Raw genomic sequence first — 26,288 nt, 5'->3', positions numbered from 1 at the left:
TAACTACCGACTTATCGACCAATGAAAATGCGCCTTTAGCATTACTTAAAATTTACATTGGCCAACTTAAGACAGACAGTGTCTAGTATTTCATTAACGTTCTCAAACTAAAGTTTCAAACTTAATATGAAGAAAAAAAAAATATAATCGTTATTAGTATATATATTACAATTGTTTATATAGTTTTATACAATTATCGTACTATTGAAATAGTGACAAAGAAGTTTTCATTAAAATTATATTATATAATCTGTAGCGTGTGTTTTATATGGATCTGTAGAAAATATTTGTACAAATATTTGTAAAGATTTATATTATATATAGAATAACAATAGTGTTGTTATTTTTCTTTTATTTGACAAATAACAAGATATTTATTTTATAATGACATAAATAATCTGCAGCCGATGAGATTCAGTTTATTTTCGCTGTATGATAGATATATGACCATAAAGTTATTTGTTATTATGAACATTGACGTCACTTCCGGTCATTGTTTACTTCTATCTTATTAGTATTTAAACGACCGCTGTCGCGCTGAAGTCAAATCAGTTCTTTTTAATTTTTAAAATGTGTACATTTATAAATATGGATTCCGATATCGATTGTGAAATTATTAATATGTGTCATATATTTTTTAAGACAAATATTAATAATTTCACAATTATCTTTTTGGATAGATTTCAGCAACTTAATAATGTCAATTCCAAAAGCATTTTTTTTTATTCATACAGCTTCAATAATATATTATTATATAATAATATTAATACTCATTTCAAAGTTTATTTTCGCCTTGAAATGATCAGAATTTTAGTTTTTTTTAATGTAATTAGTTTAGTTATGTTTATTTATTAATTGTAGTCTTGATAATTAACTTTAAGAAAAGCTCATTTTTTAATAACGTATGTGAAACACATATATGAAAAGAGATGTAGGAAAATATCCTTCCATTATAGAGATAGTGGGTTCACCTATGACGTCATATCCACCTTCCAACGGGTGGAATGCTAGTCAAGCACTAGCCAGTCGAATTGAAAAAAATATACCGATTCTTTGAAAAAACCGACAAAATAAATTAAAAGGCTCACAGTCTATATGAAATACATTAATGTTCTATGAAATGTCCTTCACTAGAACCTGAAGTGTACGATACTATGACGATGTGTGTTTGTGTTATTATAAGCACGTTACGGTCAAGTCACGAACTAATATTAAATAATTGACAGACGTCGTTTTCATATAATAGATAAAGATTCTTGTGTTGTATAAAGATGTCGTCGTTGTTATCAAAGATATTATCATTATAATAAACTTTAAAGATGCTTTTTATTATTTATGTGTGTGTGTGTGTGTGTGTGTGTGTGTGTGTGTTTGTGTATTTAAATATATACAGCAACACAAACACATACATATTATGTCTGTGTAGAGTGTAGTACACATCCATAAGAATTCGCCTTAATCATATAGTGTCAATTATTTATACATTGTTCAGCGACTAAGAACGGATTTCCTTATAATTAAACGTAAAAGAATTTTAATTGTTTATGGCTTAAAGACAAAAAATATCTGCTTTATATGTATCTGTACTGAATACTTTTTAACGTATCTTTTATATTTTTCTCGAAGCATTATACGGTTGTAAATAAAATCAAATGTATTTAAAAAAGGTAATTATATTTTTAGTATCTTTGAAAAATGTTAATGCTATAGAAAACAATGAGATATTGTGTCGTTAATTTTTGTAATAAACAATATCCACTGTCAGAATAATGACAGACAGTTGCTATGCCGTCAGTGCGAATGGCGCGAAGCAATCGAACGCACGTTCCAGATTTAAAATTGGCTGTCAAAAGTTTTATACGTATTTTTGGACTGTGAATGAGTTTTTAATGAAAAATAAAGAAAAAGTAATGTTTATTTCGTGTTTACCGGATTTTTGACATTGGAGCAAGTTCTATTATAATCAAAATAAATGTCTGAGGTAACATTTTCCTTCTGTTTTTGTCCTTATAAATTACTACTTGTGCATGAAGAACATTGTATTACGATACATTAATAATTTTCTCAATATCTTTATAGTGCGTGTACTGAATTCACTTTTCGTATTTGGAACTCCGTCAAATATTTTTTGTTTATTCCATGTTTTATGTGAGAGGTATGAAAAAAATTGTTTTAAAAGTATTTTTGACTTTAACGTAAACAATATTTTTTAAATTAAATGAAAATCACAAATTTTTATTTTTTTCTTTATATTTCATTTTTTTGAGAGTATTTTTCTAGTTTTAACGTCAGCGAAGGTAGAATTATAAAAAAATATTTTCTCTTAATAATAAGGTGTCACTAATCTGTACATGAGGATGGCTGAAAGAACGTTTGTTAGTCTTTAAAAAAAATATTATCAATGCATAGACAATATTTATAGGAATATAAACTTTTTATATAATTATATATATATTTTTGTAATTTGCGATTTTTTTATTTACAAGCGTCAGCTGTTAGATTCTTTTCTAAAGCATTTCGCAATTATAATTAAAATGAAATTTATGTTATGATTTGATTTATTTGTTATGATTTTTTTTGCATATAATGTGTATTTGTTCTTATTGGAATATTTGTAGTAATTTATAATTTTAAATAGTTTTTAACCTGTTGCAGTTTTACATATGTATAATACTGAGACAATTTAATATTTGAATGACCTTCAACGTCGGTCTCCATTGTATAATTCAATTTAGCAGCTTGGTCACGCAGATATTTCAATGAATATAGTATTTATTATTATGTAATAGAATATTTTATGAGATCGTTTACCTCATTCTTAATAAACCATGATTTTTGAACGTCTAATTAAATATACCATTTACAGGTTTTTATTAATTTGAGAAAATTTATTCCATTTATTACCGGCTATCCATAAAGTACGTCACACGAATTTTAGGACTTTTGAACCCCTCCCCCCGTCCCTGTCACAGATTGTCACATTATTATAACCCCCCTGTGATGTGACGTCACACATTTTTGAAATTCTCGTGAATTTGAGTGTCTACTTGCATTACAGAAGCCGCTATAGAAGTTAAATGACGTTGCATGAGAGATTACCTCATAGCGAGAATGCTAAAGTTTGCGTTTTAGTATGTATTTTAAATTTTAATGTGTCGGTACAAAACTACTGATCCCCCATGCCCCCTTGTCACACGATGTCACACTTCGCTAATACTCTCCCTCCTTTAACGTGTGACGTACTTTATGGATGGGCCCTTATTTTGAAAGAAAAAAAAATACTGGCAATTTATTTCGACTATAAACTAGAAGTTTGCAGTCTTCGTTACACTATATGTTCCCTTACCAAAATTTTGCATTGTCGTACTAAAAACGGAACGTTTCAATGTTTCCGTACATAAATCTTCAGTCACGATATTATCATCGTATTATAAATGAGAAAACTACGAACACTATTTATATCGTGACGTCGCAATCATCTGGTAACGGAACGGTACATCAGGGAAACCTAATTTTTATGTGTTTTAACGTATTAATAGAAGTTACTGCGACTTAAGGAACTGATACTAAGGGTTATTAAGAATAAGGCTTATTAATAAGATATGTATTAAGGTCAAAATCGCATCTTTAGCTATCTTTTACATCTATAGATAGATAGTAAATGCATAACTAGTGCGTTCATTCTATAATAGTATTGAGGGCAGGACATTAAGATTATGTGAATAAAAATAACTTAATCAAAGTAGATGTTATCAAACATTTTATATATAAAAAAAATCGATTTAGAAGAAATCGGATACAAACATACAAACATACATACATACATACATACATACATAAATACACACACGTGAAGCTAAAGAAAAAAAAACATTTAAAAATTATAGCTTAACATCAAAAAAATATTAATAAATATAAACCTTTATACTATTCTTATATCAAATATTAATTTTGTATACTATTACAATATTATATATTAAATTCTATAAATAAATGATTTTTTAACGAAACTTTATATAGAACGTTAACGCGTGTATTCACGGTAGAATGCCGTAAGTACTTTCACTGATCTTACCGCTATGAGATAATACATCATGAATAGAATTGTATTGAATTGAATTGAATTGAATTGTATATAGATAATACAATTGTACTATAGTATTGACGTTATTTAGAAGATTTTATAGTTAATGTCGTAAATAATATTTGTTAAATTAATTAAAAATTTAGATTTTAAAGTAGTATTTACAATTAAATTTATCTTTTTCTTTTTTCTAACAACGTAATATAAATTGATTCTAAATTTGGACATTTATTTGAAAAAGAAAAAATATTGTTTTAACAATTAACAATTCACACTTATAAAGATAATAATTTAATTCAAACTCATCTTGTTATAATTTAATACCGAGGACGTTTAAATTCTTTTTAAATATATATATTGTTAAGACGATTACAAATAGGACGGTTGTGTTTGTATATATATATATATATATATAAAAGTGAATGCACTATGTATGAGTTTGTTTAAGTTGGTACTGATGTAATTATCACGGGGCTTATATATATTTTTACGTTTAAACCGGTTTGGCTGATGTTTACGGTAAAGTACTCAGTAATAGTACTTCACTAAAGGAACTGTTGTTCCGTTAAAAATATGAAAGTAAAGGAATACGAAACAATGTTGATATGGGAACGCATCAACAGGAAGGTTTTGTAATAGTGTATATAGTCTATATTTACACAGAAAGCTTCTTTCGCATTTACAACGCTACTTATTATATTAATTTTGTATAGTTTATCGGTTAGTGAATCCGAGGACAATATATATATACAACTATTTTTTATACATTTGTTTTAAACGATAGTTTATATTTATATATATATATATATATATATATATATATATATATATCCTATGTCTATTATATCCCTAACAGTCCAGAATACAATACAAATTTTAGGTTGAATAATAAAACAATACACTGCTTAATGAAGTCAAAAATTATGTGATTCATGAGTTACGTAATAAATTCTATTGAAATCGGTTAAGTATTTTTTGATAGAAAATTACGTGTGTACGTACTTATATACTTTACATAGGAAAAAATACTGAATATACCGTCTTTTGTTCTGATTAATATTAGTACCTAATTTAAGTGTTCACAGTTATGTCATCCCCATCAGTACTGATGAAATAGTTTTTTTACATATAAAAACTCCTTTGAGCTTTCGTGGCATTATAAGTATTAGAAATCCCATATTTTTAATGGCCGAATAGATTTTAACGAAACTTTATAGCAATTTCGATTGTTTATTTAAATAAAATAATTAAGTAAATACTATCTACATAAGGAAAAACTAACAAAACATCGTAGATAACAGTTATAAATGACCCTTATTTTTTCGTCTCATATTTACTGCTTTATCGTATAATTTTTTTTTTGAATTACTGTCAAAATGAAGCTGGCTTGATAACAGAAATGATAAAAAAATAAAAATGATATCGATATTCAATGAAAAATATTATCAAATGATTAAAATGATTCCCGCTTATGGAATTTCTAAACAGCTCATCTGTTTTGTTTATAACTCGATACACTCTATTGTCATGCGGACAATATGACCTTACGACGTCAAACCATCAGTGTTGGAAGCAAAACGTGATTTATTACGTTATTATAAAGGTCGAAATTGCTTGTCAGTTCGGACGATATATGTTTGTTACCGGAACTAAATGTTGTGTGTAAAATGAAAATGTTATTACGTTCAGAAATATATTAACAATCTCTATATTATTATATTACATTATATCGTTCTATCCTAGAAGATAAATTGTGACCCCAAGCCGACGTAGGCTCCTCGAGATGTTTCTAAGTTAAAAAAAAAAAAAAAAATTGTGACTTTTTTCCAAAGCGTCCTTGAGGTTTAAAAAAATTAGAAGCCCAACATGTCGTAAAAGTTATTTTTATGATTTTCAATATTGTGTAAAACAAAATAATGTTTTATATAAATTATAAGCAACATTGAAAATTTCGTGAAATTTAAAAAAATTTTGCAAACAGCTGAATTGTTTTGCAATTCTCATCAGACGATAGATTTACAAAGAATTTCAATATTTAGAATATTCTTATAGTTTGAAACAAAATAAATAAATAGTTAAATCTTTAGATAAACGCTTCCCGCTGCAAAAAAATTAATTAAAATATCTCAACATAAACAAACAAACAATAATATAACACAATTATAAATGCTATCCGTTTAATGTTTAATTTCGTTTAATTCGTTGGTTAATGTTGAGAAAATAACTATATACTGTAAATTCATTTTTGTTTATAATTTAAGTAGTATTAATACTACAAGTAGCTAACTTTGTATTCCTTCTTAAGGAAATTGCGAGAGCAGAATAACGTGAAATTTAACACAGTCAAAGTTTATATGAAGAAGAAGTACATAAAGATATACTTTTAAGATATATGAAAATACGTTATTTGAAAAAAAACATCACACACTACCGTGACTTACGCACACACGTATAATAAATACGTCATCAATAAGGATTCCTCGACGTGACACACACTACCGTGACTCTGACACACACATATAATACGTCATCAATACAGATTCCTCAACGAGTGTATTGTCACTAAATGTCAAACGTAATGACATTTCTATTCTAGTATTGAACTTGCAATAATCAATTATTGATTGTCGAGATATGATTTAGATTTCTATTTTATTAAAAAAAATAAAAATAGTTCTGATTTTTAAGACGGGAATGGAATAATTATCAATCTATATATTTAGCTAGAAACATAATATTAATTTAAATTATACTTTTGACGTGTGAATTTTTTTTCAAAAGGTTCCTCCTCTGTCATATAAACAGACAGACTCATTTTCTGCGTACATATTATTATCCATGAGAATAAATAAAAAAATTAAAACAATAATAATAATTTATTGGTCTTAAAGAAATTATTGACCTGTGACCTTTTATGTCATCTTGGCGCTTCTCCAAATGAGTCATCGCGTCTCGTGGAGAATTCCCTATTACTAATTATTCTAATGAATCATTGAGCTTAACACAAACGCATCCTTAGATTTGTTTTTTGTTTAATATTTAATTATTCTCATTCTTCTCTTTTTCTTTATTTATTCTTTCTTTCTTTCTTTTATATCTTTTCTTATTTATTTCTATTCGCTTCGTAGGTGCAAAATATCCTGAACTTACTGTTGTGTATTTTTAATAGTGTTCACTAAATTAATGACTATCCAATATGAAGTATACGAAATCGTTTATTTGGTGATTTTTATATGAAACATATGATATTTATATATTATAGTTTACTAGGTACTCATAGATTTCATTCGCACTGGAATCTTGTCATATTTTGCCAATGTCAACATTTTTATTTGTTGGGCGAATTATAATATTGAGTACTGTGTGGACTAATCACGAAGGAGTTTTTCGAATGGAATAAAGGCTTTCATTTAATTATTAATACATATGTTTAGGTTTCTAACAAAATTATTAAAAAGTTAAAGTTGTCTTATAAAGCCAGTACTTTTACCTAGTACAAACTCGTTATTATCTTAAATCAAAACACCTTAAATAAGTTAAATTAAATTTACAAAGACACAAGTCACGTCGACAAAATACTTTCCCGCGTAAAAGTGAGCAAACCAGATGTTATCGCTTTAACGTCACTTCGGGTGCGTTCGGGAATTTTAAGGTTCGGTTCAAATTAAATGTGTGTTCCCTAAATATATATATATATATATATATTTAAAGAACTCTAGTTATGGTTACCAGATTTTACTTGTAGATTTGATGACAAGTCGAAACTTGACAACGTCAGTTAGTTAATATGTAAAAGAAATATCACCCTACAATTATGATTAAGTTAATTTAAAATATAAAGGTAATTGATAGAAAAATTATGAATTGATTACATCGATTAAAGGAATAAACAGTAGCGGAAATGCAAATAAAACTTATAAGTTACAGGCGACATATATTCGTGTGAGATTAATTTTGTATAGACTTTTTATAACCTTCGACACAACTGACAACTAATAATGTATTGAAAAATGACCGTGTTCTATATTATCAAAGTAACTGGCATTAGTTACACTATTATTTATTAGACTATTATAAAATTTTCCGATCGTTTATAAAATTTTATTAATTGAATAAAATGTATCTAATATCTAGTGTATTAGGATTGATTTTTGTTTGATGGTAATTAACATTAAGTAATGTTATGTCAAGTAAGCTGGTTACAGCTTTAAAAGGCTTTAAAGCGGTAAATATGTCGTGTTGTGAAACATACTAATGAAATTACTAATAACATATGTTTTATAACGATTTTAATACAGATATTAATTAAGTATAATAGCAAATAAAACATGTGAGATTATTTGTATAGTTTATTTTATAGTTTTGACAATGAGTGTTCATTGCTTTACCCGTCAAAGTTACGTTTACTTTAAATCAATTATATTATTCTTTGTAGGGCTGTTATTAGCTTAGTTCTAGCATTAAGGCATTAGCAATGAGTCCAAGAGTAAATAATGATAGTTAGAATAGTCGAAGAAACAGAATATGCAGACATATATGAATTAATAATCAGTAGTGATAGATTAGTGTAAAGCTTTTAGATTATTGCATCAGAAAATATGTCATACCAAGTTTTAAGATGATTCACAACTGAATGTAAAGAATTTTTGATAAGATGATCAACACTTCGTAAGGTAATCGTAACGGCTAATCTGATACGACCTGTCAACACTATTATTTGGCCGTGACTTCGTACGTTGTGTTCAGACAGAAAAAATTGTGATGTCTGCGTAATAAAGGTGTCAACCCAACGCCAGTGACCTATACTTGTGGTCACGTGACTTCATGTTATTTATAACTGTTATAATGTGTGTCCGTTTGCATTTCAAGGAATGAATGAAAAAGACATAATCAATAAGCTAGTCCGATATCTGAGCTACGTTATTGAAAAGTTTGATCGAAATCAATATATTTAACTTGTACGAGCAATAAAGATACTTACATCTTGACAATTGCATTTATAAGTATATGCATGGGAACATACATGTAAATATGTATAATTTTGAATCATCTTTTTTCAAAATTGGTTAATAATTACGGTTAATTAGTCTTAAGTTAATAAAAAATTGTGGGCTTTGTGTTGAATATTTTATAGCAATATATTCTAATATAAATAATAAAAAATATACTTCTATAGATATCTTCTTAGAGTATTTATTATGATTGACAAATAAATATATTATTTTTATATTTTTAGTATATAAAACTATCGTCGAAAAGCGCAATGAACTTTTCCTATACAAAATTTCGCCCATATAAACATTGCACGAGTCACCTTCGGTACCATTTTAAATATCTTAAAATAAATTGTCTCAGTACATTCGGAAATGACGACGAACAGATGACCTTGAGATACTCGAAGTGAAGAGTTGATGACAAAATAAGGAAGTTTTTATATACTTTAAGATACACCAATATATGGACAGTGAACGGTTAATAGTAATGACATACAATTATCGCTATAATATATATAGTTATTTTACTAGTATATGCGTTAAAGCCTGTGAGAATGTATGGATGTTTGTTGGTCTTTCAACCAAAAACTACTAAACGGATTTTGATGAAACTATATATTGATAAAGCTTAGACTTTAGAATATGATATGGATTATTATTTATTTCGTTATTCGGTTAACGTAAAATTTATTGTTTTAATATAATTTGTAAATTTTTCTCTAAACCTAATTCAGAAATTTAATCGGACGTAGTCGCAGGCGAAAAATTGTAATGTATACCTCTTTTACTCTATGATTTTTATAATATAAATAATATTCCGACATGAAAACTTAATTAATTCCCAAAAACTATTTAAAAAGAATATATTTAATAGAAATATGCTCTATCTGAGTTAGGGCACGATAGTTTAGTTTGTATAGCGTCTTCAACATAGTGTCTCAACAGCTTCAGGCTCGAACTCTGATATTTTTTTGATTGTATTTTTTCAAAAGAACAATAATAAAAAATAAAAAGAATATGCAGATAATTTTATAAATTAATGAATTATTTATAATAGAAAATAGTCAATACTATTGCGTTAACACCCAAATACATCATCGGACCTCGCGCCAAATCAGCCGGTCGTGTATCGCGAGCCTTTTTTGTCTTAATACAGAAGTGTGCAATATGATTTCCTTTTGCATATGTCAGAGGCCATACCGATTTCAATATCCGATTTTGCAATGCCCTTGGGAAAAACGCATGGAGTGTTTTAAGGCTAGCTGTGGACTATACATTGTACAGACTATTTCATTATGCTTTTAGGTGAAATCTGTTCGTTTTAATTTAAAAAACGTTGTGGATTGCTAAAATATAACTCGGAGTAATATCGATTCCGTAATCGTATATAAATTTATGAATAAAAAACTGGAAACAGTGTGTTTATAGTTTCATGAAAACTTGTGATAAGTTAAATCGAATTAAATTATCTCCATTATTTCTTTGCCTACGGATTTGAAAGCATATATAATTGTGTTATTCTAAATTATGTTACAATGTTTATTTGTTTATAAATATTTAGGTTAGCTACAGGTAAATCCAGTCTCCATGATATAGTTAAAATAAAAGAAGAAAAACACGAAATAATATTGAATGATGTATCTAACCCAAGTAAAACTGTGAGATGTAACTAGTCAAAGTTTTTTGTACTCATATTATGTGAGAGAACAACAAGTAGACGAACTTTTAAAAGACATAATGAAATTTTTATAAGGTTATATACATATGAATATAATAAATACAGTCGCAGGCAAAAGTCTCACGTCTCCACGAAGCCTTACACGCAACAATTGAAGTTGCAAATAGATTGACTGATAACTCGTCGCGAATCTATATAGCCAAGTAAACTAAAATCAATTTTAACACATTGATATAAGATGTATTTTACAATAGTTGAATTTAAATACAAATAATATAAATTAATCGATTATCACATTGATTTTTTATACTATTAATAAGATTAGATAAAATGGCGCGCACCGCTAAGTGTAGGATATTATAGCGAAAATGCCTTTAATATGAGTATTAATAATTAAATGTATTTGAATCGTATGTTTTTAATAAAATTTTAGTGTGATTGGATTTTTTAAGTTTAAATTGAAAAACTGATTGGTTTAAAAAATCTAATGAGTATCACAAAACCAAGCCTAAAAAATTCCTAATTAAAATTTTACATCCCATAAATTTGGTTTATTTTAGGTTCCATTAAATACAAAATTGAGTAAAACCAAAATGCCTCACTTAACCCATTACACTAATGGCTTTAAGTCCATATAGATAAGGCACTCTCCATAAATAGTCACTTGTAAAGATTCGATCCCTCTGTCTGTTAATGAGACGAAACTTCTCATCATTCCATGGACTGGGTGACATGGTGCCGGGTCCATCGCGTTGCAGGGAGAGGAGCTTCAACAGTGCCTGGGACTTGCGACCCAGATGTAGGTTTAAGGGGCCCGTAGGTTTTAATATATTTCTGATTCTACGACCTTTGAATGGTAGTACCCACACAAAAATTCGATTTTTGAATAAATTTCTTTTACTTTTCAAAGTAGCTAGTAAGTAATAACTAAAAAGATATTTTAAATTATCAATTGAAAATTTATTTAACAATGTACTATATACTTAATTATGTGGTTACTTTATTTAATGTTTACGAGTTTCTGTTATTAAAATTTCACATTGTGAATTATCAAAATATACCATTTATTATACGACATTTAATTTTATATATTTTAACATATTTAATTTTACTATATACACTGTATATAATGTTATAGTAAAGAGTTTTTTTTTGTAAGAACATATAAACGAACTAGTTTTTGCATGCGACTTCATTATTGTGGTCTTCTGAATTAATTTCATTCATCGTACAGTAATTCGGGATGAAGTATAGCTTGTCTTATTCTCGTGTCCAGGGTCGATTATTATAAAGTTTAATTAAAATACGTTTAGTCGTTTTTGAGTGAAAGTACCTGATTACATCCTGCCATACGTTCTAAGAAACTTTCGAATTTATAATACAAGTTAGATTGTATCAGAACTAAAAGGGTAAGAAGTATAATTGGTACATCTAGATTCATGAAACTAAGATATGTTCTACAAAGTTATTGTCTTGACACAGGATATATATATAAAAAAATTACAGTATTATTTAAAAAAAATGTCCAAGGACATATTTTCTATTGAAAAAATATACCGTCCTAGGAAAAGTAACACAGAACTTTATGTACATTAAAGGATTTAAGTTCAATTCATCATCACATCAAAGTTAATATTTCCAATGACTGAATTTTTATTTTAACATCAATACAACTAATAAATACGAATAATTGCTTTATTTAATATGTACAATATTTCGCAAAAAAAAAATTGCCTAAAATACCGCTCACACGTCATCATTACTTGATCTGACTTTAAGCACGTCACACCTGTCACGGATAGATTCAAGACACAAGCTGGTAGCGGGTAACATAATATAATTAAATTAATATTTTGCAAAATTGAATTCACATGTTTGAATGTTTGTTGTCATTAAAGGATTTTTTTAACCGAATAATTGTATAAGTATAGAAATATAGAATTTAAAATGTAATGACAGGGATAGGTTTTTAAATTGGAATTTCTAGGAAAATGAGACCTATCACGTAATATGTCGTAAGTTTGATACAACCTAGTTTTGATTTATTGCTCCTCGTTTGAATAGCTTATTCATTCTATTATATTAGTATTTAATTTATATATATGTTTCTATTTTATCTCCAACGTACTAAATTTTTTTATAAAAATATATAAGATGCCTCGATAAAAGGCTAATATAGCAACAAACATAAGTGTACCTAAGTTTGTATTCTTGCAATACAGTGAGTGATTTAACCTTAGTTATTAAACGAGAGACGTTAACAAAAATTAAAAAATGGAATTAAGTCAATTAAAATACATGATTCGTAATTGTTAGAATTGATGTGATGGAACGTAACCATTTTTAAGTTCCTTACTTCTGTCACCAGTGGCGCTCTCTCTGTCTCTTATAATTATCCGTTGTACTTGCGTTTGAATTGATCTCGCAATAAATTAACATTACATACAAATACCGCAACCACGAATGATTCCTACATGGTAGCAGAGCGTGGTTGATATACACGTGAGGAACTATAAAATTATTGCGTTCCATCACATCAATTCTAACAGTAATGAACAGCTGTCGCCTGTGCTTTAAGTCACGTGATGTTGAATGAGTCACTCCAAACTACAAGTTTCACTATAACCGCCGCGTGCGCCGAACAGCGTGGTCGCTCTCGTGCAGCGATTGTTAAATTATTGAAGTGATTCGATTAACATTCGAGGTAAAAGTGCGTGTTAGTTCTGATAATTTCGAACCTGTATACGGTCTGATACTGCAAAACAAATCACACTAGTAAGTGACTTACACCAAATCGGTACCTGAATAATGTAACAGCTCACGGAGAGTCATTATTTGTTTTTATTATTTATAAGTGTTAGACGTTGACAAATTTTCATGGTTTTTAAATGGCTGTAGCAATGTCAGATTGAAATTAAATTTGATCTGTTATGGCGTAATACTGTTTTGTCATCCTATTTTCATCTCTAAGCCGTGAGTGATGAACTTAAGGTCGGAAACGGGTTCTTTATAAGGAAAAAAATCTTCATTAATGTATGACAAAAAGTTATTTTTTTTTGTTAAACCAAAATTATTCTATAATATTAACTTTTGTAATTTTATTACGGAACGTTGGATTTAAACTCGTTTTATTTCTAGGCTCATTAAGTGTACTATTCAGGCTATGTCCAGAGAAGATATACATCTTTATAGTGATTAAAATTAAGAAATTCCAAGTATATATTTTCATTTAAGATTATTCGCTTTCTTTTTAATCTTCAACACTTTCTTGACTTCATTCGAATTTTAGTAATTTAAGACCAACGTGAACTCCAGTTACGTCTTAGAGACGCTTAAGACTGTTTTTCCTTATATCTTATGTTAGTTGGCTTTTTATTTTTGCCATAGAAATTATTCAATTTGCTTTAAAATGAAATACACTAAAAAACTTATATGGGAACGTATCATGTATGTTTTTGTTAATAATAATAACTTAAATTATATATACATATGTGTATGTATGTGTGTGTAGTTTTTGAATGATGATTATTTTTATATAATGTATATAAATATATCAAAAGACGAATATCTGTTTATGAGAATAAATACTATAGGTTCGTTTGGTTTTTCGTTGAAAACTCATTCACTGATAGTCGAAAATATCGAAGCAATAACACTATGTAGATTAAAATATTAATTGAAATATAAAAAACAGTTGTGAACCCACAAAATCATTGGCTGATGAAAAGTTTATGGTGCACTAAAAACCATAGCCGGAACGTTATATACAACTACATAAAAATTACACGTGTATAGGAATTATTAGCTTTTTAATTATTAGCTTGTATAGCTTAAACAGTTCAACATATAGTATTAAAGTATTGTACTAATATTAGTGCGTTACATTAGTCAACCGGAACATTAATTCAGGGATTTCAAATCGATATATTTAATAGTTTTCCATTTTGTAAACAGAGTGACGCAAGGAAAAAACCAAAGTTGAAAAAAAAAGATATTTATTACGGTATTCGAAAAACAAATTTGAATTTAGAACTGTTTAAATTTGATATTGGAATTCCTAACTAAAGAGGGGGTATTTGAGATCAAAATGGGCAGTACAGCATAACGTCATTTGTCAACAATATCAACACTAAGCTTAGAAGGTTACTTATTATAATAATGTTACTATTTTATTTAACATCTTTAATTAAATCCTCGGGAATTTTCGTCATAATCCCTTACATTAATCCTAAGGATTAGTCCCAAAATCCACGTAACTATATTTAAATGAATGCGAAAGCAATAACAATACAAAATTATTATAAACACAATGTAGGTCATTTAAGAATAAAAATTAATCTTATCATCAAATATTCGATTACCACAAAATGCACCAAAAATAAATTTTGTCGTGACGTATGGAATATTATTGAAATAATCTGGTAGTATATTAATTATATCTATTAATATATATTTATGGTAATCATAATATTATTTCGAACTCTTCTTACCGAAATATATCTTATTATGTTCCACAATTTTTTTGTACAATATATTTCTTTTATTATTATTTTTTTATTAATGTCTAATAGCATTAAAACATATGAATATCCTATTGTACACGTAAGTAATATTTTTTGTACGCTTCGGAATAAATTAACACTTGGCATTTGCTTTTTGTTAAAGGAATTCTTTTATACGCTCACCGTAAAGTTTCTATTAAACATATATTTTTTTTAAACTAAAGTTTAAACATTTAACCGAATACTGCGTTTATGAAAAAAAAAAGTACTATTAATTAATGTCGGACTTGTATTTTTTTGTAGTTGCTTGCTTATTCAACCTTTTTGGGTAATCAACCAAATAGTTTTTTTTTTTGTTAACGTTTGAATAAAGAACGGTTGCGAAATATTTGCTGTCAATTATAATTTATGTAAGTTTACTTATATGACTTAGTTTTAGAATTAGATTTAGGTTTAGATTAGAATTAGGTTTTAAGACGATTAATTTTTTTATCTATCGTTAATAAAATTCATATCATTCTGTGAAGACTTTTTAAAGGTATTTAGAAACAAACATCCTATTTTCCGAATTTTGTTTAGTATTGATATTTTTAAGTACAATTAATTGTAAGCTTCATATATATGAATAACACGATAAAAAGAAATTTAATTATACTAAATTAAAGTCTAAAACCATCAAACACTTTGTAATTGTGTGGATAAAACTGAGTATTAAACATAGACGTAAAGATTCTTAAATTTTGGTTTACGTGAAACTAGGTTTGAGATAATACTAGCAAGCAAAGTCGGAAGATAAAGTTATATTAATTTATATATTCGTTTTAATTCACATATTTTCAAGATTACCCAACTGGTATTTCCCTCTTTTTCATATCTCATCGTAAATATTAGTACGTTTTTATTACGATAAATATAAGCTAATTTACTTTAAGTATATATAAATGAAGTTTGTGATCGTATTTTTTTTTTTTGTATAAGTCTCAACAAACAATTACTAAACATCATGAATACTGAAAAATACAAAAACTATCACCATTTCGAGAAAATAATGAAGAATTTTTAAACATTTTTATACAAAACACATTCCAATGAATTCCCGATATTAATTTGATGATATTTTAAATATTAAATATATTCGTAGTAATAAAATATTGAAATCATTAATTAATTTATATAATTGCTTCTATATATTTCATGTACATTATGTTTGAGACATTTCAATATTATTATATATATTATATTATTATTATTATACTAAAAATAAACCGTGTTTGTATTTTGTAGAACAAGCACCTAATATTAATAACAGAAAATTAATATTAGGAGATAAGTAATATTATGAAGAGAATAGGAATTAGGAGCTATATTATATTGATAATTATTTCTAAGAAGTTTTTTGTATCATCACCGGAAGTATAGCGTGTAGATTCATGATTATAACGACCATTGTATGTAAATGCGACCTTAAAATCGACCCAGTTTATAAGCAGAGATAAAGGGCAATCATTGTTTGGGACGACCTCAGTCTCTAATAAGAAAAATTACTGTAGATTTATGTTACACTAATTATAATTTTAAAGAAATCGCTTTAGACAAGTTGTTATGATTTCTTCAGTGGTTATATAAAATTATTAAAGTTCCGAAATAGCTTGAGTTTATTTAATTTCGTTTTTATATTAATTTTATAAACGTTGTTCCTGCAGACGAGACGAGAGTGTCAGTTGGTCTTGTTATTTGTCATAAATATTCTTAGCACGCGTTTTCATCGTTCACTACATACGAATAGTTTCCCGTTTGTCATTCAATAACATGAGTTAATACTATAATGTGTGAAGATTTTTTAATGAAAAATTTTTAACGCTCTGTATATAGTGTGACGATGCAAATTACTGGTAAGAATACTTGTATCCTTGCTGTCGTCAGACAAAATGGAGTGGTTTCAGTTTTTCATATATAGTGTCATAGTAACATCTGTTCATTCATATGACGTACTTCGAAGATAGTCCCAGAAGGTTCATTACAAATTTTGTTAGGAAGAGAGAGGAGCTTGGACGGTGGAGGTGAGCGTTTAACGCGCGTTACATAGGGGCCCCTTAAACCTACACGTGGGTCGCAAATCCCAGGCACTGTTGAAGCTCCTCTCCCTGCAACGATAGACCCGGCACCAGCACGGTGAATCTTTGGAATGCTGAGAAGTATCATCTCTACGGAGATATTAATACATTAATAAGAAAATTGAAATAAAGAATATATTATATATTTTTTGTAACATATCCCTTGTTCTGTGATTGGCTAATCCATTGCATTGATGGAAAAAATAGTTACAAAATTAGCTAAGTTATTATAATACATAAATCATTATAATATTAGAATAAAAAAAAATACAACAAAATTTGTAATTTACCTTAAAAGCTATGAGATGTGTAAGTTTTTGCAATTTATATAGGAATTTAATTATGATCTAATAAAACACTATCCTTATGACGTGATAAACATGAATACATATATACGAGCTAATACATATATGTATTTATAAACAGAAATACGTATAATATTTTTGCATTTACAAGGAAAATATACATGTCAATTTTCCTGCAACTCTGTATGTCTTAAAAAACTTCTCAATTCTATTAACCGTTAAGTATGTTAAAGTGTTACTGATTTAGAAGTATCTTTTATCTGTAATGTTTAGATAAAATTTACATACACACGTCTGTCTGTGATTTGAAACTGTCTGTTTTCTCAAGTGCCGTTTGCTATTTTTATTACAAGAATACATTCAAACAAACTTATTTATTGCTTTTTACGGATATGTTATGAATTAAATCTATTAATTTATTTCGATAAATTAAATAATCCTTAACGATCTGTTTAGACAGGGAAAACTAAATATTGAATGAAAATTTTGAGAGGCTGTAGATTGGAATTGTGACCCTGTTGATGAATGAAGGAACTACCTTACACATAATCAATTAAAATTTTAATTCGACTGCTATTTCAATATAGCCTTAAAGTTAAAATATAATATATATTTTTTTAAATAACAAATCAAACCTTAACTAGAACAAACTAATTATTTATTATCTTTAACAAAACACCTTGAATAAGTTAAATTCAATTTACAAAGATACAAATCGCTTTGATTATTGAATATTCCCGCGTAAAAGTGAACAAACCAAATGTCATCGCTTTGACGTCACTTCGGGTGCGTTCCGGAATTTAAAGGTTCGATTAAAATTAAATTTGCGTTCTCTAGATATATAATAATATTATGACGAACATATTTTAATATATTTAAACTTAAAGCTTCTATCAAAATTATTGTTGCATTTTAAAAAATAAAATACACCATGTTGTTATGGTATTGTTTGAATCATGATCTCGCTATTAGATTCCATATTATAATTTTAATAGTAGTATTTTTTTTTTGTTATCCTGAAAGTAAAGTAATTTATATAATATTTCCGACTTATTTAACCTCAGCTACATACGGTAGTTGTCTTTGTACCTAAACACTAAGCTGTAAAGCAATTCTAGATATGATCAAATAATTAGCCCACAAGGTCTCTCATAAATAACATTTAACAATGAATAAAAAACTATGAAAAACGGACTTCATTTCAAATGATTCAAAGCAATTTTTGTTTCAAAACATAAAAGCTGTTTGGTTAAATTGATTTCCTTCAAGTCATTCATTTTTCATATTTTTGATGGCATTCAATGTTTATAATAATTTCAGTATATAATTATATTATGTAATACATATATTCAGTATATAAAGAAGTATTTATTTAATATATTTTGTTATTCACAGCGCGTCTACAGGAAATGTAACTCGTTGGACTCCGCTATGTAACTGATGATTTCAACAATGTTGCTCAATATCTGCAAGTCCTGTCAATAGTAAGTATTCATAATATGTACTTATAAAATAAAATTTTATATTTGTGGAACATTAAACCGATTTTGATGAAGTTTTGCGACCAAAGCTTAAAAAAATTGTATTTTTATTTTATTTAACATTTAAAAAGGTTTTCGTTCAGTAGCGACTCTTATCAGATATATATTTGTTTTATAGACAAAGTCAAGAGGAAAAGTTACACAGAATGCTAGATAGTGTTAAGCAATTAGTAAATAAATAATTGAAGCGTATTTTAAGTAATAGAAGTCTATATTTTTATATTTTTTTTTTTAGTTATTTTTTTAACTAAAGTCTTCGGTGTAAAGAAAATATTTAAACATCGTCTCGTAAAGATAACCTTGTCAACTACTGTAATATTACACAGAATGATATATATCATGAATTTTTTATACCATTTTAATTTTTAATACATTTTCGAAAATAAAAAAAAATATTCTGATAGCGTTTAGAAATTTGTATTGCTTTTAATTAAACTTAAAAAAGAAGTTATTTTTGTTTTATTTCACGTTTTTGTTAGTAAATTATAAATTTATTCTATTTATAAACAAAACATGTTAAATTTAAATTAACGTTAAAATGTAAGTCTTCTAAAAATTGCGTTTACACAAAATATTTATATAGTTATATTTATAGAACATACTGTAACATACTTCGAGAGCGTGATCTCTGTGTAACGTTCAATAATGATCAGTCATAGTTATCATATCATGATAAAATCATGAGTGTCATGATAACGGACGTCACGGAATTTTGGTCATGTCGTTTAAGATGCTGGCATATTTGATTTGGAAACACCATGACAAATGTACATAAAGATTAAAATAAAATTTATTTAAATTTTCATTCACTGTTGCAAAGTGACTGACCAGAGTCGGTAAAAGAATATCTTTAAAAAAAAATAATACAGTGGAAAATCGTGATTATAGTACAGTTTTTTAAAATAATATATTTCTCTCCGACAACTGTGGTAATATATTCAGATTATTATCGAGGTAATTAATACATTTTATTTTAGTAAAAAATTTTTTTCCTCAATTCTATGTCATTAGAAATATAAAACTACTACTTAGGTATAATTATATATATGATACATTTAAAAATAAAATAATGATGGTCTGCGGTTGTGAGTTCGTCACGACACAATTACGGGATAAATTCAATGGATTTATATTTGTTCATATACTTGGCGTTATAACAAAAAAAAAAAAAAAGTTTTAAAGTTTTAAATACAATTTTTTTTAAGCAATTTAAGCAGTGACGGGTTTGTTTGCGCTCACCGAAATCCGCGGATGAAGTAGCGGCTATCAGCTAGTGTTGAATTAATTTAAGAACATAATGAATTCTCTGTAAATTTTTCGATGCACCTCGCTATAAAAATAATAATAGATATAATATAATCAATAAAACTTGTTAAGTAGCTTAAATACCTTTAAAATACTCTAAAATGTTTGAATAAAATTAATAACTACTGAAACTTGATGTTTCTTCACAGAAATAGGCCAAGAACTATAAAATACTGTATTATTTTATGTAATTTAATAAAAGTTAATTTAAAAATTCTTACGTATATCTCAGTTATAGCTAACGCAACTCTATCCTTATATGATAATTGAGGAAACGAAAAAAAAAACGGGATTTTTTGATTTTTGATGTGGTGACCCAATATTGGTGGAAATTTACATATATATTATGCTCACCTTGTTCATTATTCAGGTACAAATGTCACAGAATTTCATCAAAATAAACATAACAGTTTTCATAGTGATATATCGATTCATTCTTTGTGAGAAAAAAATCATTAGCATCTGTATTAATTTTTTCTTAATTTCAGTTGCCTGGAGTCATTGTATTGGACGTGTTGCGAGGAGAGGTTCTGTTTTGACAAAAAGATTGCTACTTACACGTAAGTTTTATAATAAAAATAATTTTAAATATCTTTATTGAGAGTTTTTATTAGGATCTTCTTAATGTGAGCACGACAGTCTTCAAACTATTAATATGTCATTTTTAATTTTAACCAATGACGTTAGTTTTAATTTTTAATTTTAACCAATAACGTTATTTACTCTCACAAAACTCACGTCCTCAATAAAATAGTATTGGATTATAAGTAAAAATATAATCTTCAATTGTTCCATGTAAATAATTTTTTCAAAATTAATTAAAATTTATATTTAATGAAAAATAATTTTATTATTATAAAATCATTTAAAATGGCTTGAAATTTTAATTCATGAATAAGCAAAGCGAAAACTATATACCTCATTCGAAAGAATCGGTACAATGTATGAACACGTTTTTATTACACAGTAAAAGTATATAGAGATAATACTGTAGATACTTTTATATAAAATTCGTTGCAAATATATTATAATGTTAATTAAAATGAACATTACACATACTACCATGACTTTAACACACACATACATAATACGTCAATCTGTGAAGATTCCTCTCTGTGTGTATTGTCACTAGATGTCAAACAGACTGACATTTGTATTCTAGTATTGAACTTGAAATCATAAATTGATGATTTTCAAATATCGAACATCCGCCAATACCCGGTATATATATTTTTGAAAGTATTTCTATGAAACTTTCCATTGTGATTCCGCAGATTTCGTGCGATAAATACACTGGTTCACTAACATCTTGTATCTTATCAATCGATAAGACATTATAAATATAGAAAAAAGAAATATTCAAACCTGATATCAGTAATAATGGAATGAAAAAAAAAATCGTGCGACGTCTGATATAGATAATTACAAGTAGTAGGTCCCTACATTTGAAATTGTCGTTTTGTCGTACTGTCCATTTTGATCTCAAATATCTGCTCTGTGGTCAGGAATTCCAATTTCAAATTTATACAGCTATTTACTCGTGCCTTTTGAATTTCGAAAACTTTAATCCATATGTTTTTCAATTTTTTTTTTCTCAGTTTACCAAATGTAACAGGTAACTATCCCGAAATTTTATAAAGTATATTAGACCCGAATGCGATGATGTAACATCAAAAGCAAATTAAAGACAAATTATATCAAACCTTTTTTTTTGTTTTTTCTCTTCTTTATTTTTTTTAGCTTCATTTAACATATCGTAATAAAAAGAATAGCATAAAATAATATTTCAATGGAACGCGAAGTAATTTAGCATAACGTTTAAATAATAGCATTAAAAATACCAAAAGCGTTTATTCGCTAAAAAGAAAAATATTTTTAAGATCGAATAAGTAAATAAATATAACTTAACGAGTTTAATACGAATTAATTTCTTTAGAATTAAAACATTAAATGTCATTAAAATCATTTCAAATGTTATCCGCGTATTTGTGTAAACAGCTAGTAATAAATCAGATTGTGTGGTGTGTTACATATTATATTGATGTTTACAAAGTGTTTTATAGCAGGCTTACATGGATTTTTCATGTTTACATTGTATTTGCATGATCTTTGTAAACTTTTTTAAAAATAATTATAAATTCAATGAAGGATTTCGAAATTGACAGCACTTTTTGACGTATTCTAATTTCAGTATCACAAAATTCAAGAATTAGTTAGTTGTTTAATGTATAATTAAAAATAATAAAACTCTTCAAAACTATACATTAAGTCAGAGGCTTAATTTAAAAAAAAACGCTCATAAAAAATGTGAATATAAAAAAAAGACACATTCTGGTTTAAAAGTTTCAAACGAAATAACAGAATTAATTCCAATAAATATATGGATTTAAGAGAACAAAATGTCTGCGGGGATTTACTAAAGCGAATGTATTGCTAACGTTTATAATGGCCATGTTATCAGCACTAGATAAATATGTAATTGGAGAGATATTACGTGTTATTACTGTGTTTATATTAAATTTTCTGTTGACACACACCTGCAAGGCTGTATCTATCAATCGTTTGCTTTACCTATATTATCATTAAACGTTAATCATTCTGTGTATCCTATCTATTACTTTCATGACGTCGCTTGAAAGACGTCTAAGCGGTCTTATTGCATGTGCAGTTTAAAATACGTTCAGAAATTAGATATATGAATATTAATAAAAAAATATTATCTTAAGATAGGTTTTTATTTTAATGTTATGAGAACGATGAAATATATATATATATATATATATATATATACATATATATATATTATAACATTACTGTTATCATTGTTATATATAAAACCTTTTTAATTTGGTTTCTAAAATTTTGAATTTTATCTGTGTGCTTAATTCAGGTTGAAAGTTGAAAAAATTCTAATTATATTGTTAAAATTCTATTGAAATAGCTTCCAACTATATTTATATAACATCATAGCAGAGATTATTATTATAATACATTTTCTTTTAAATGAAACTAGTGTTATTCGGATTTACTACGCGGATTTTATTATTTAAAAACTACATAATCCCGACGTTTCGGTTACTTTGCAGCAACCGTGATCACGGGCAGACGAGGTGTGAAATAAATACTCGCGAAAATCTTAGATCTCATTATACATTTTCTTTTTTCGTTCGTCACTCTAGTTTATGCTAAATAATTCCAGTCTAGAAGACGATAAACCTTCAAACGGCTACGCTAATATGGGAGCCAGTTTGGACAGCGTGGTGACGTCACAGCCCATCAATAACAACCACCTCCCCCAGAGAATGGTTACTGGGAGAGAAGTCAATGAACTGCCACTACACGCTGATAAACTGTATGAGGTATGAGATATAAAACCTATGATGTATACAAAATTTGAGGTACTTCGTGATTAAAATAACAAGATGCTAATCTATAGAAGACGTTTAAGAACATAGATGAAAAATCATTTGCGTATTATTGATGTAAGGTAAGTTTTATAGTTCTGTATAAAAAATATAATCACTTGGCTCGTGAGATTAACTTTTAGCCAGGAATTTTAGCCAGGAAGCTAATTTGCAGGAATTGATTTTTAATCATTACCAACTTTGTACTTATGTGTGAATTCGTTTAAGTTCCAAACATGTTCTGGATTTGACCTGTTTTAAGAGGACCAGAGTTGTATTGATAGGAAAATAATATTGTAAAGCCATACTTACTTCATCGGATATCGGAAAATGTAATTTTGATATCCCAAATGAATAATTTATGACTGTGCATTAAATAATCAAAATTACATTGTTCCAGGTTTTCTCTAAATCACTTATATTCAGAGACGAACACGAATTAAAAAAAGGCAGTACGGAGTCGCTAGACGAGTTGGAAACTAAGTCGGAACCGGATTATCTCTCAGATAAACCGAACAGAACGAAAGTATATTTCGAAGATGAAGTTGACTCTCCCGTTACCGATTTCGAAATTATGTTCAAGGACGAACTTCTAGCAAATTACGACATGTTCAAGATAGAAGAGGAGGAAGAAGAGAGAAGCCCCGAAGAAGAAGGGCTTACAATGAATGTGGCGGTGAAGAAACAGGACGTTGTCAAACCCAGCACCGTGACTATCAAGGGGGAGAGAAAAATAACCTCTCCGCACACCATATACGAGTATGACCCGATATCAGCATTGGTCGTCCCGTCTAATCTGACACTGCCGAAAATAGAAAGCGTCAAGAGCATACTGAGGACTAATAGCGCAAGGACGTTAGAAAGGGTAGAGAGCCACGGAAAACTAATGAAACCGATGCTCAATAGAGTTGAAAGTCTGAAGAATATAGACCCGAATAAAATCAATAAAGTACTAGCGAGAGTTCCTCATAGAAGCGCGTCTTTTCTGAATATACCAGCGCATCTGGCGCCAGAGAAACCTCCGTTGACTAAAAGCAAATCCACAGTAGGGGTGCCGAGTTTAGCTGACAGCGAACTGAAACTCAGCTCACTACCAGACACGCCTATCATTAAAAGCAATAATTTACCAAGATTCTTCGCTGACAGCCCGTCCCTAACCGAATACAAAGGGGAAACGAGCCTGCAGAGTATAAAACAACAATCGGCCATGCTGCTACAGAACGATTTCAGCATGCCCAGATACTACGGGATGTCGAAATCTGTTGAAAATTTGGCAGTTCACGAGAGCAAGTCCATGCCGGATCTGAGGAATCCGGTCGCAACGGACAAAGTCAGCAAGAGATTAGTGAAATTAAGGAGTAGATTAAAGCCTCTAGTTATAAGGAAGAGTTCGGAGGAGAAGCTATGAGAATAGAATTAATTAATCTAACACGAAGTGATAACGTTTACATGTGGAGTAAAAAAAAAAAAGAAATTAAGTCTATTTTTGCGACTTATATGATTTATTTATTGACATTTTGACAGAAACTACTTGACTGTCGACTGACGAAAAGAAAGAAAAACGTTACTATATTTAAGAAAATAAATATATACAGTGTATTTAAATAATATAATAATAGATATTATACGCCTGTTATGAATCAGTATTTGCTCAAACGATGTACCTTTACTATGTGATCAATATGTGCTTAATTGAACAACTATGTCTAGTCACAATAATTTAAACTATTTTAAGATCACCCTTGACTATTTTGAATAAAACCAGTTTGTGCCAGTTTTGAGAAATTAAAAAAAAATTATATAATAATATCGATCTGTTTACTATAAGTTTCGATACATATAGAATAACCAATACAGAAATAAAATTTAACAGAATTATATTATCTTTTCATTTATTAAAATAATCCCAAGCGAGAACACGTAAGTTATTTAGGGATTTTTTTTCATCCTTCGATTTCAGGGATATCCTGAGTCTTAATATAATGTTGTTGGATATAAATACCTGTTTTGTATATGATATGCAGCGCAATATAAAAAAGACAGTATCTTTAAACTATTAGTTTCATTATTATATAGGGTTAATAAAATAAACACACATTTATATATTAATTATCTATTGTATACGAGTTCCTTAGTTGGTGAGTTTTCATTTTTGTCTATTGAATAGTAAAAATTGTTCTTACGCAAGAGATACATTACGGTATGATCTATGGTACCTTTAGCATATGTTCTCTGAAGTTATCGTAGATATATAAAAAAAAAATAAAGATCGTTAGGTAAAGACACTGTTATTTATTTACTTTTACTAGTCTGTGTAAAATAACTATGTGATAGGTTAACAAAGCTGTGATCTTTTATAGG

The 26,288-nt window shown here is 27.9% G+C and overlaps 1 protein-coding gene across 5 annotated transcripts; it reads left to right on the top strand.

Annotated features, from left to right (window-relative positions):
* Nucleotides 1–1,792: 1,792 nt before the first annotated feature.
* LOC116773563 (uncharacterized) lies at nt 1,793–25,805 on the top strand. 5 transcript variants are annotated; one of them, XM_032666037.2, is made up of 6 exons: nt 13,376–13,531; nt 13,895–13,971; nt 19,073–19,161; nt 21,012–21,083; nt 23,723–23,882; nt 24,328–25,805. In XM_032666037.2, exons 3-6 carry the CDS (start codon nt 19,118–19,120, stop codon nt 25,333–25,335), a joined length of 1,284 nt encoding a protein of 427 aa, XP_032521928.1. In that variant the 5' UTR covers nt 13,376–13,531; nt 13,895–13,971; nt 19,073–19,117; the 3' UTR covers nt 25,336–25,805. The 5 variants fall into 5 exon arrangements, with proteins under 5 accessions (XP_032521929.1, XP_032521932.1, XP_032521927.1 ...); XM_032666038.2 differs by lacking the exons at nt 13,376–13,531; nt 13,895–13,971 and adding an exon at nt 1,793–1,981; XM_032666041.2 differs by lacking the exon at nt 13,895–13,971 and having other exon boundaries at nt 13,372–13,460.
* Nucleotides 25,806–26,288: the final 483 nt, after the last annotated feature.

This window comes from Danaus plexippus (genome assembly GCF_018135715.1).
Source record: "Danaus plexippus chromosome 22 unlocalized genomic scaffold, MEX_DaPlex mxdp_33, whole genome shotgun sequence".
NCBI classification, from domain to species: Eukaryota; Metazoa; Arthropoda; class Insecta; order Lepidoptera; family Nymphalidae; genus Danaus; species Danaus plexippus.
This window is presented reverse-complemented; position numbering and strand designations above follow the sequence as displayed.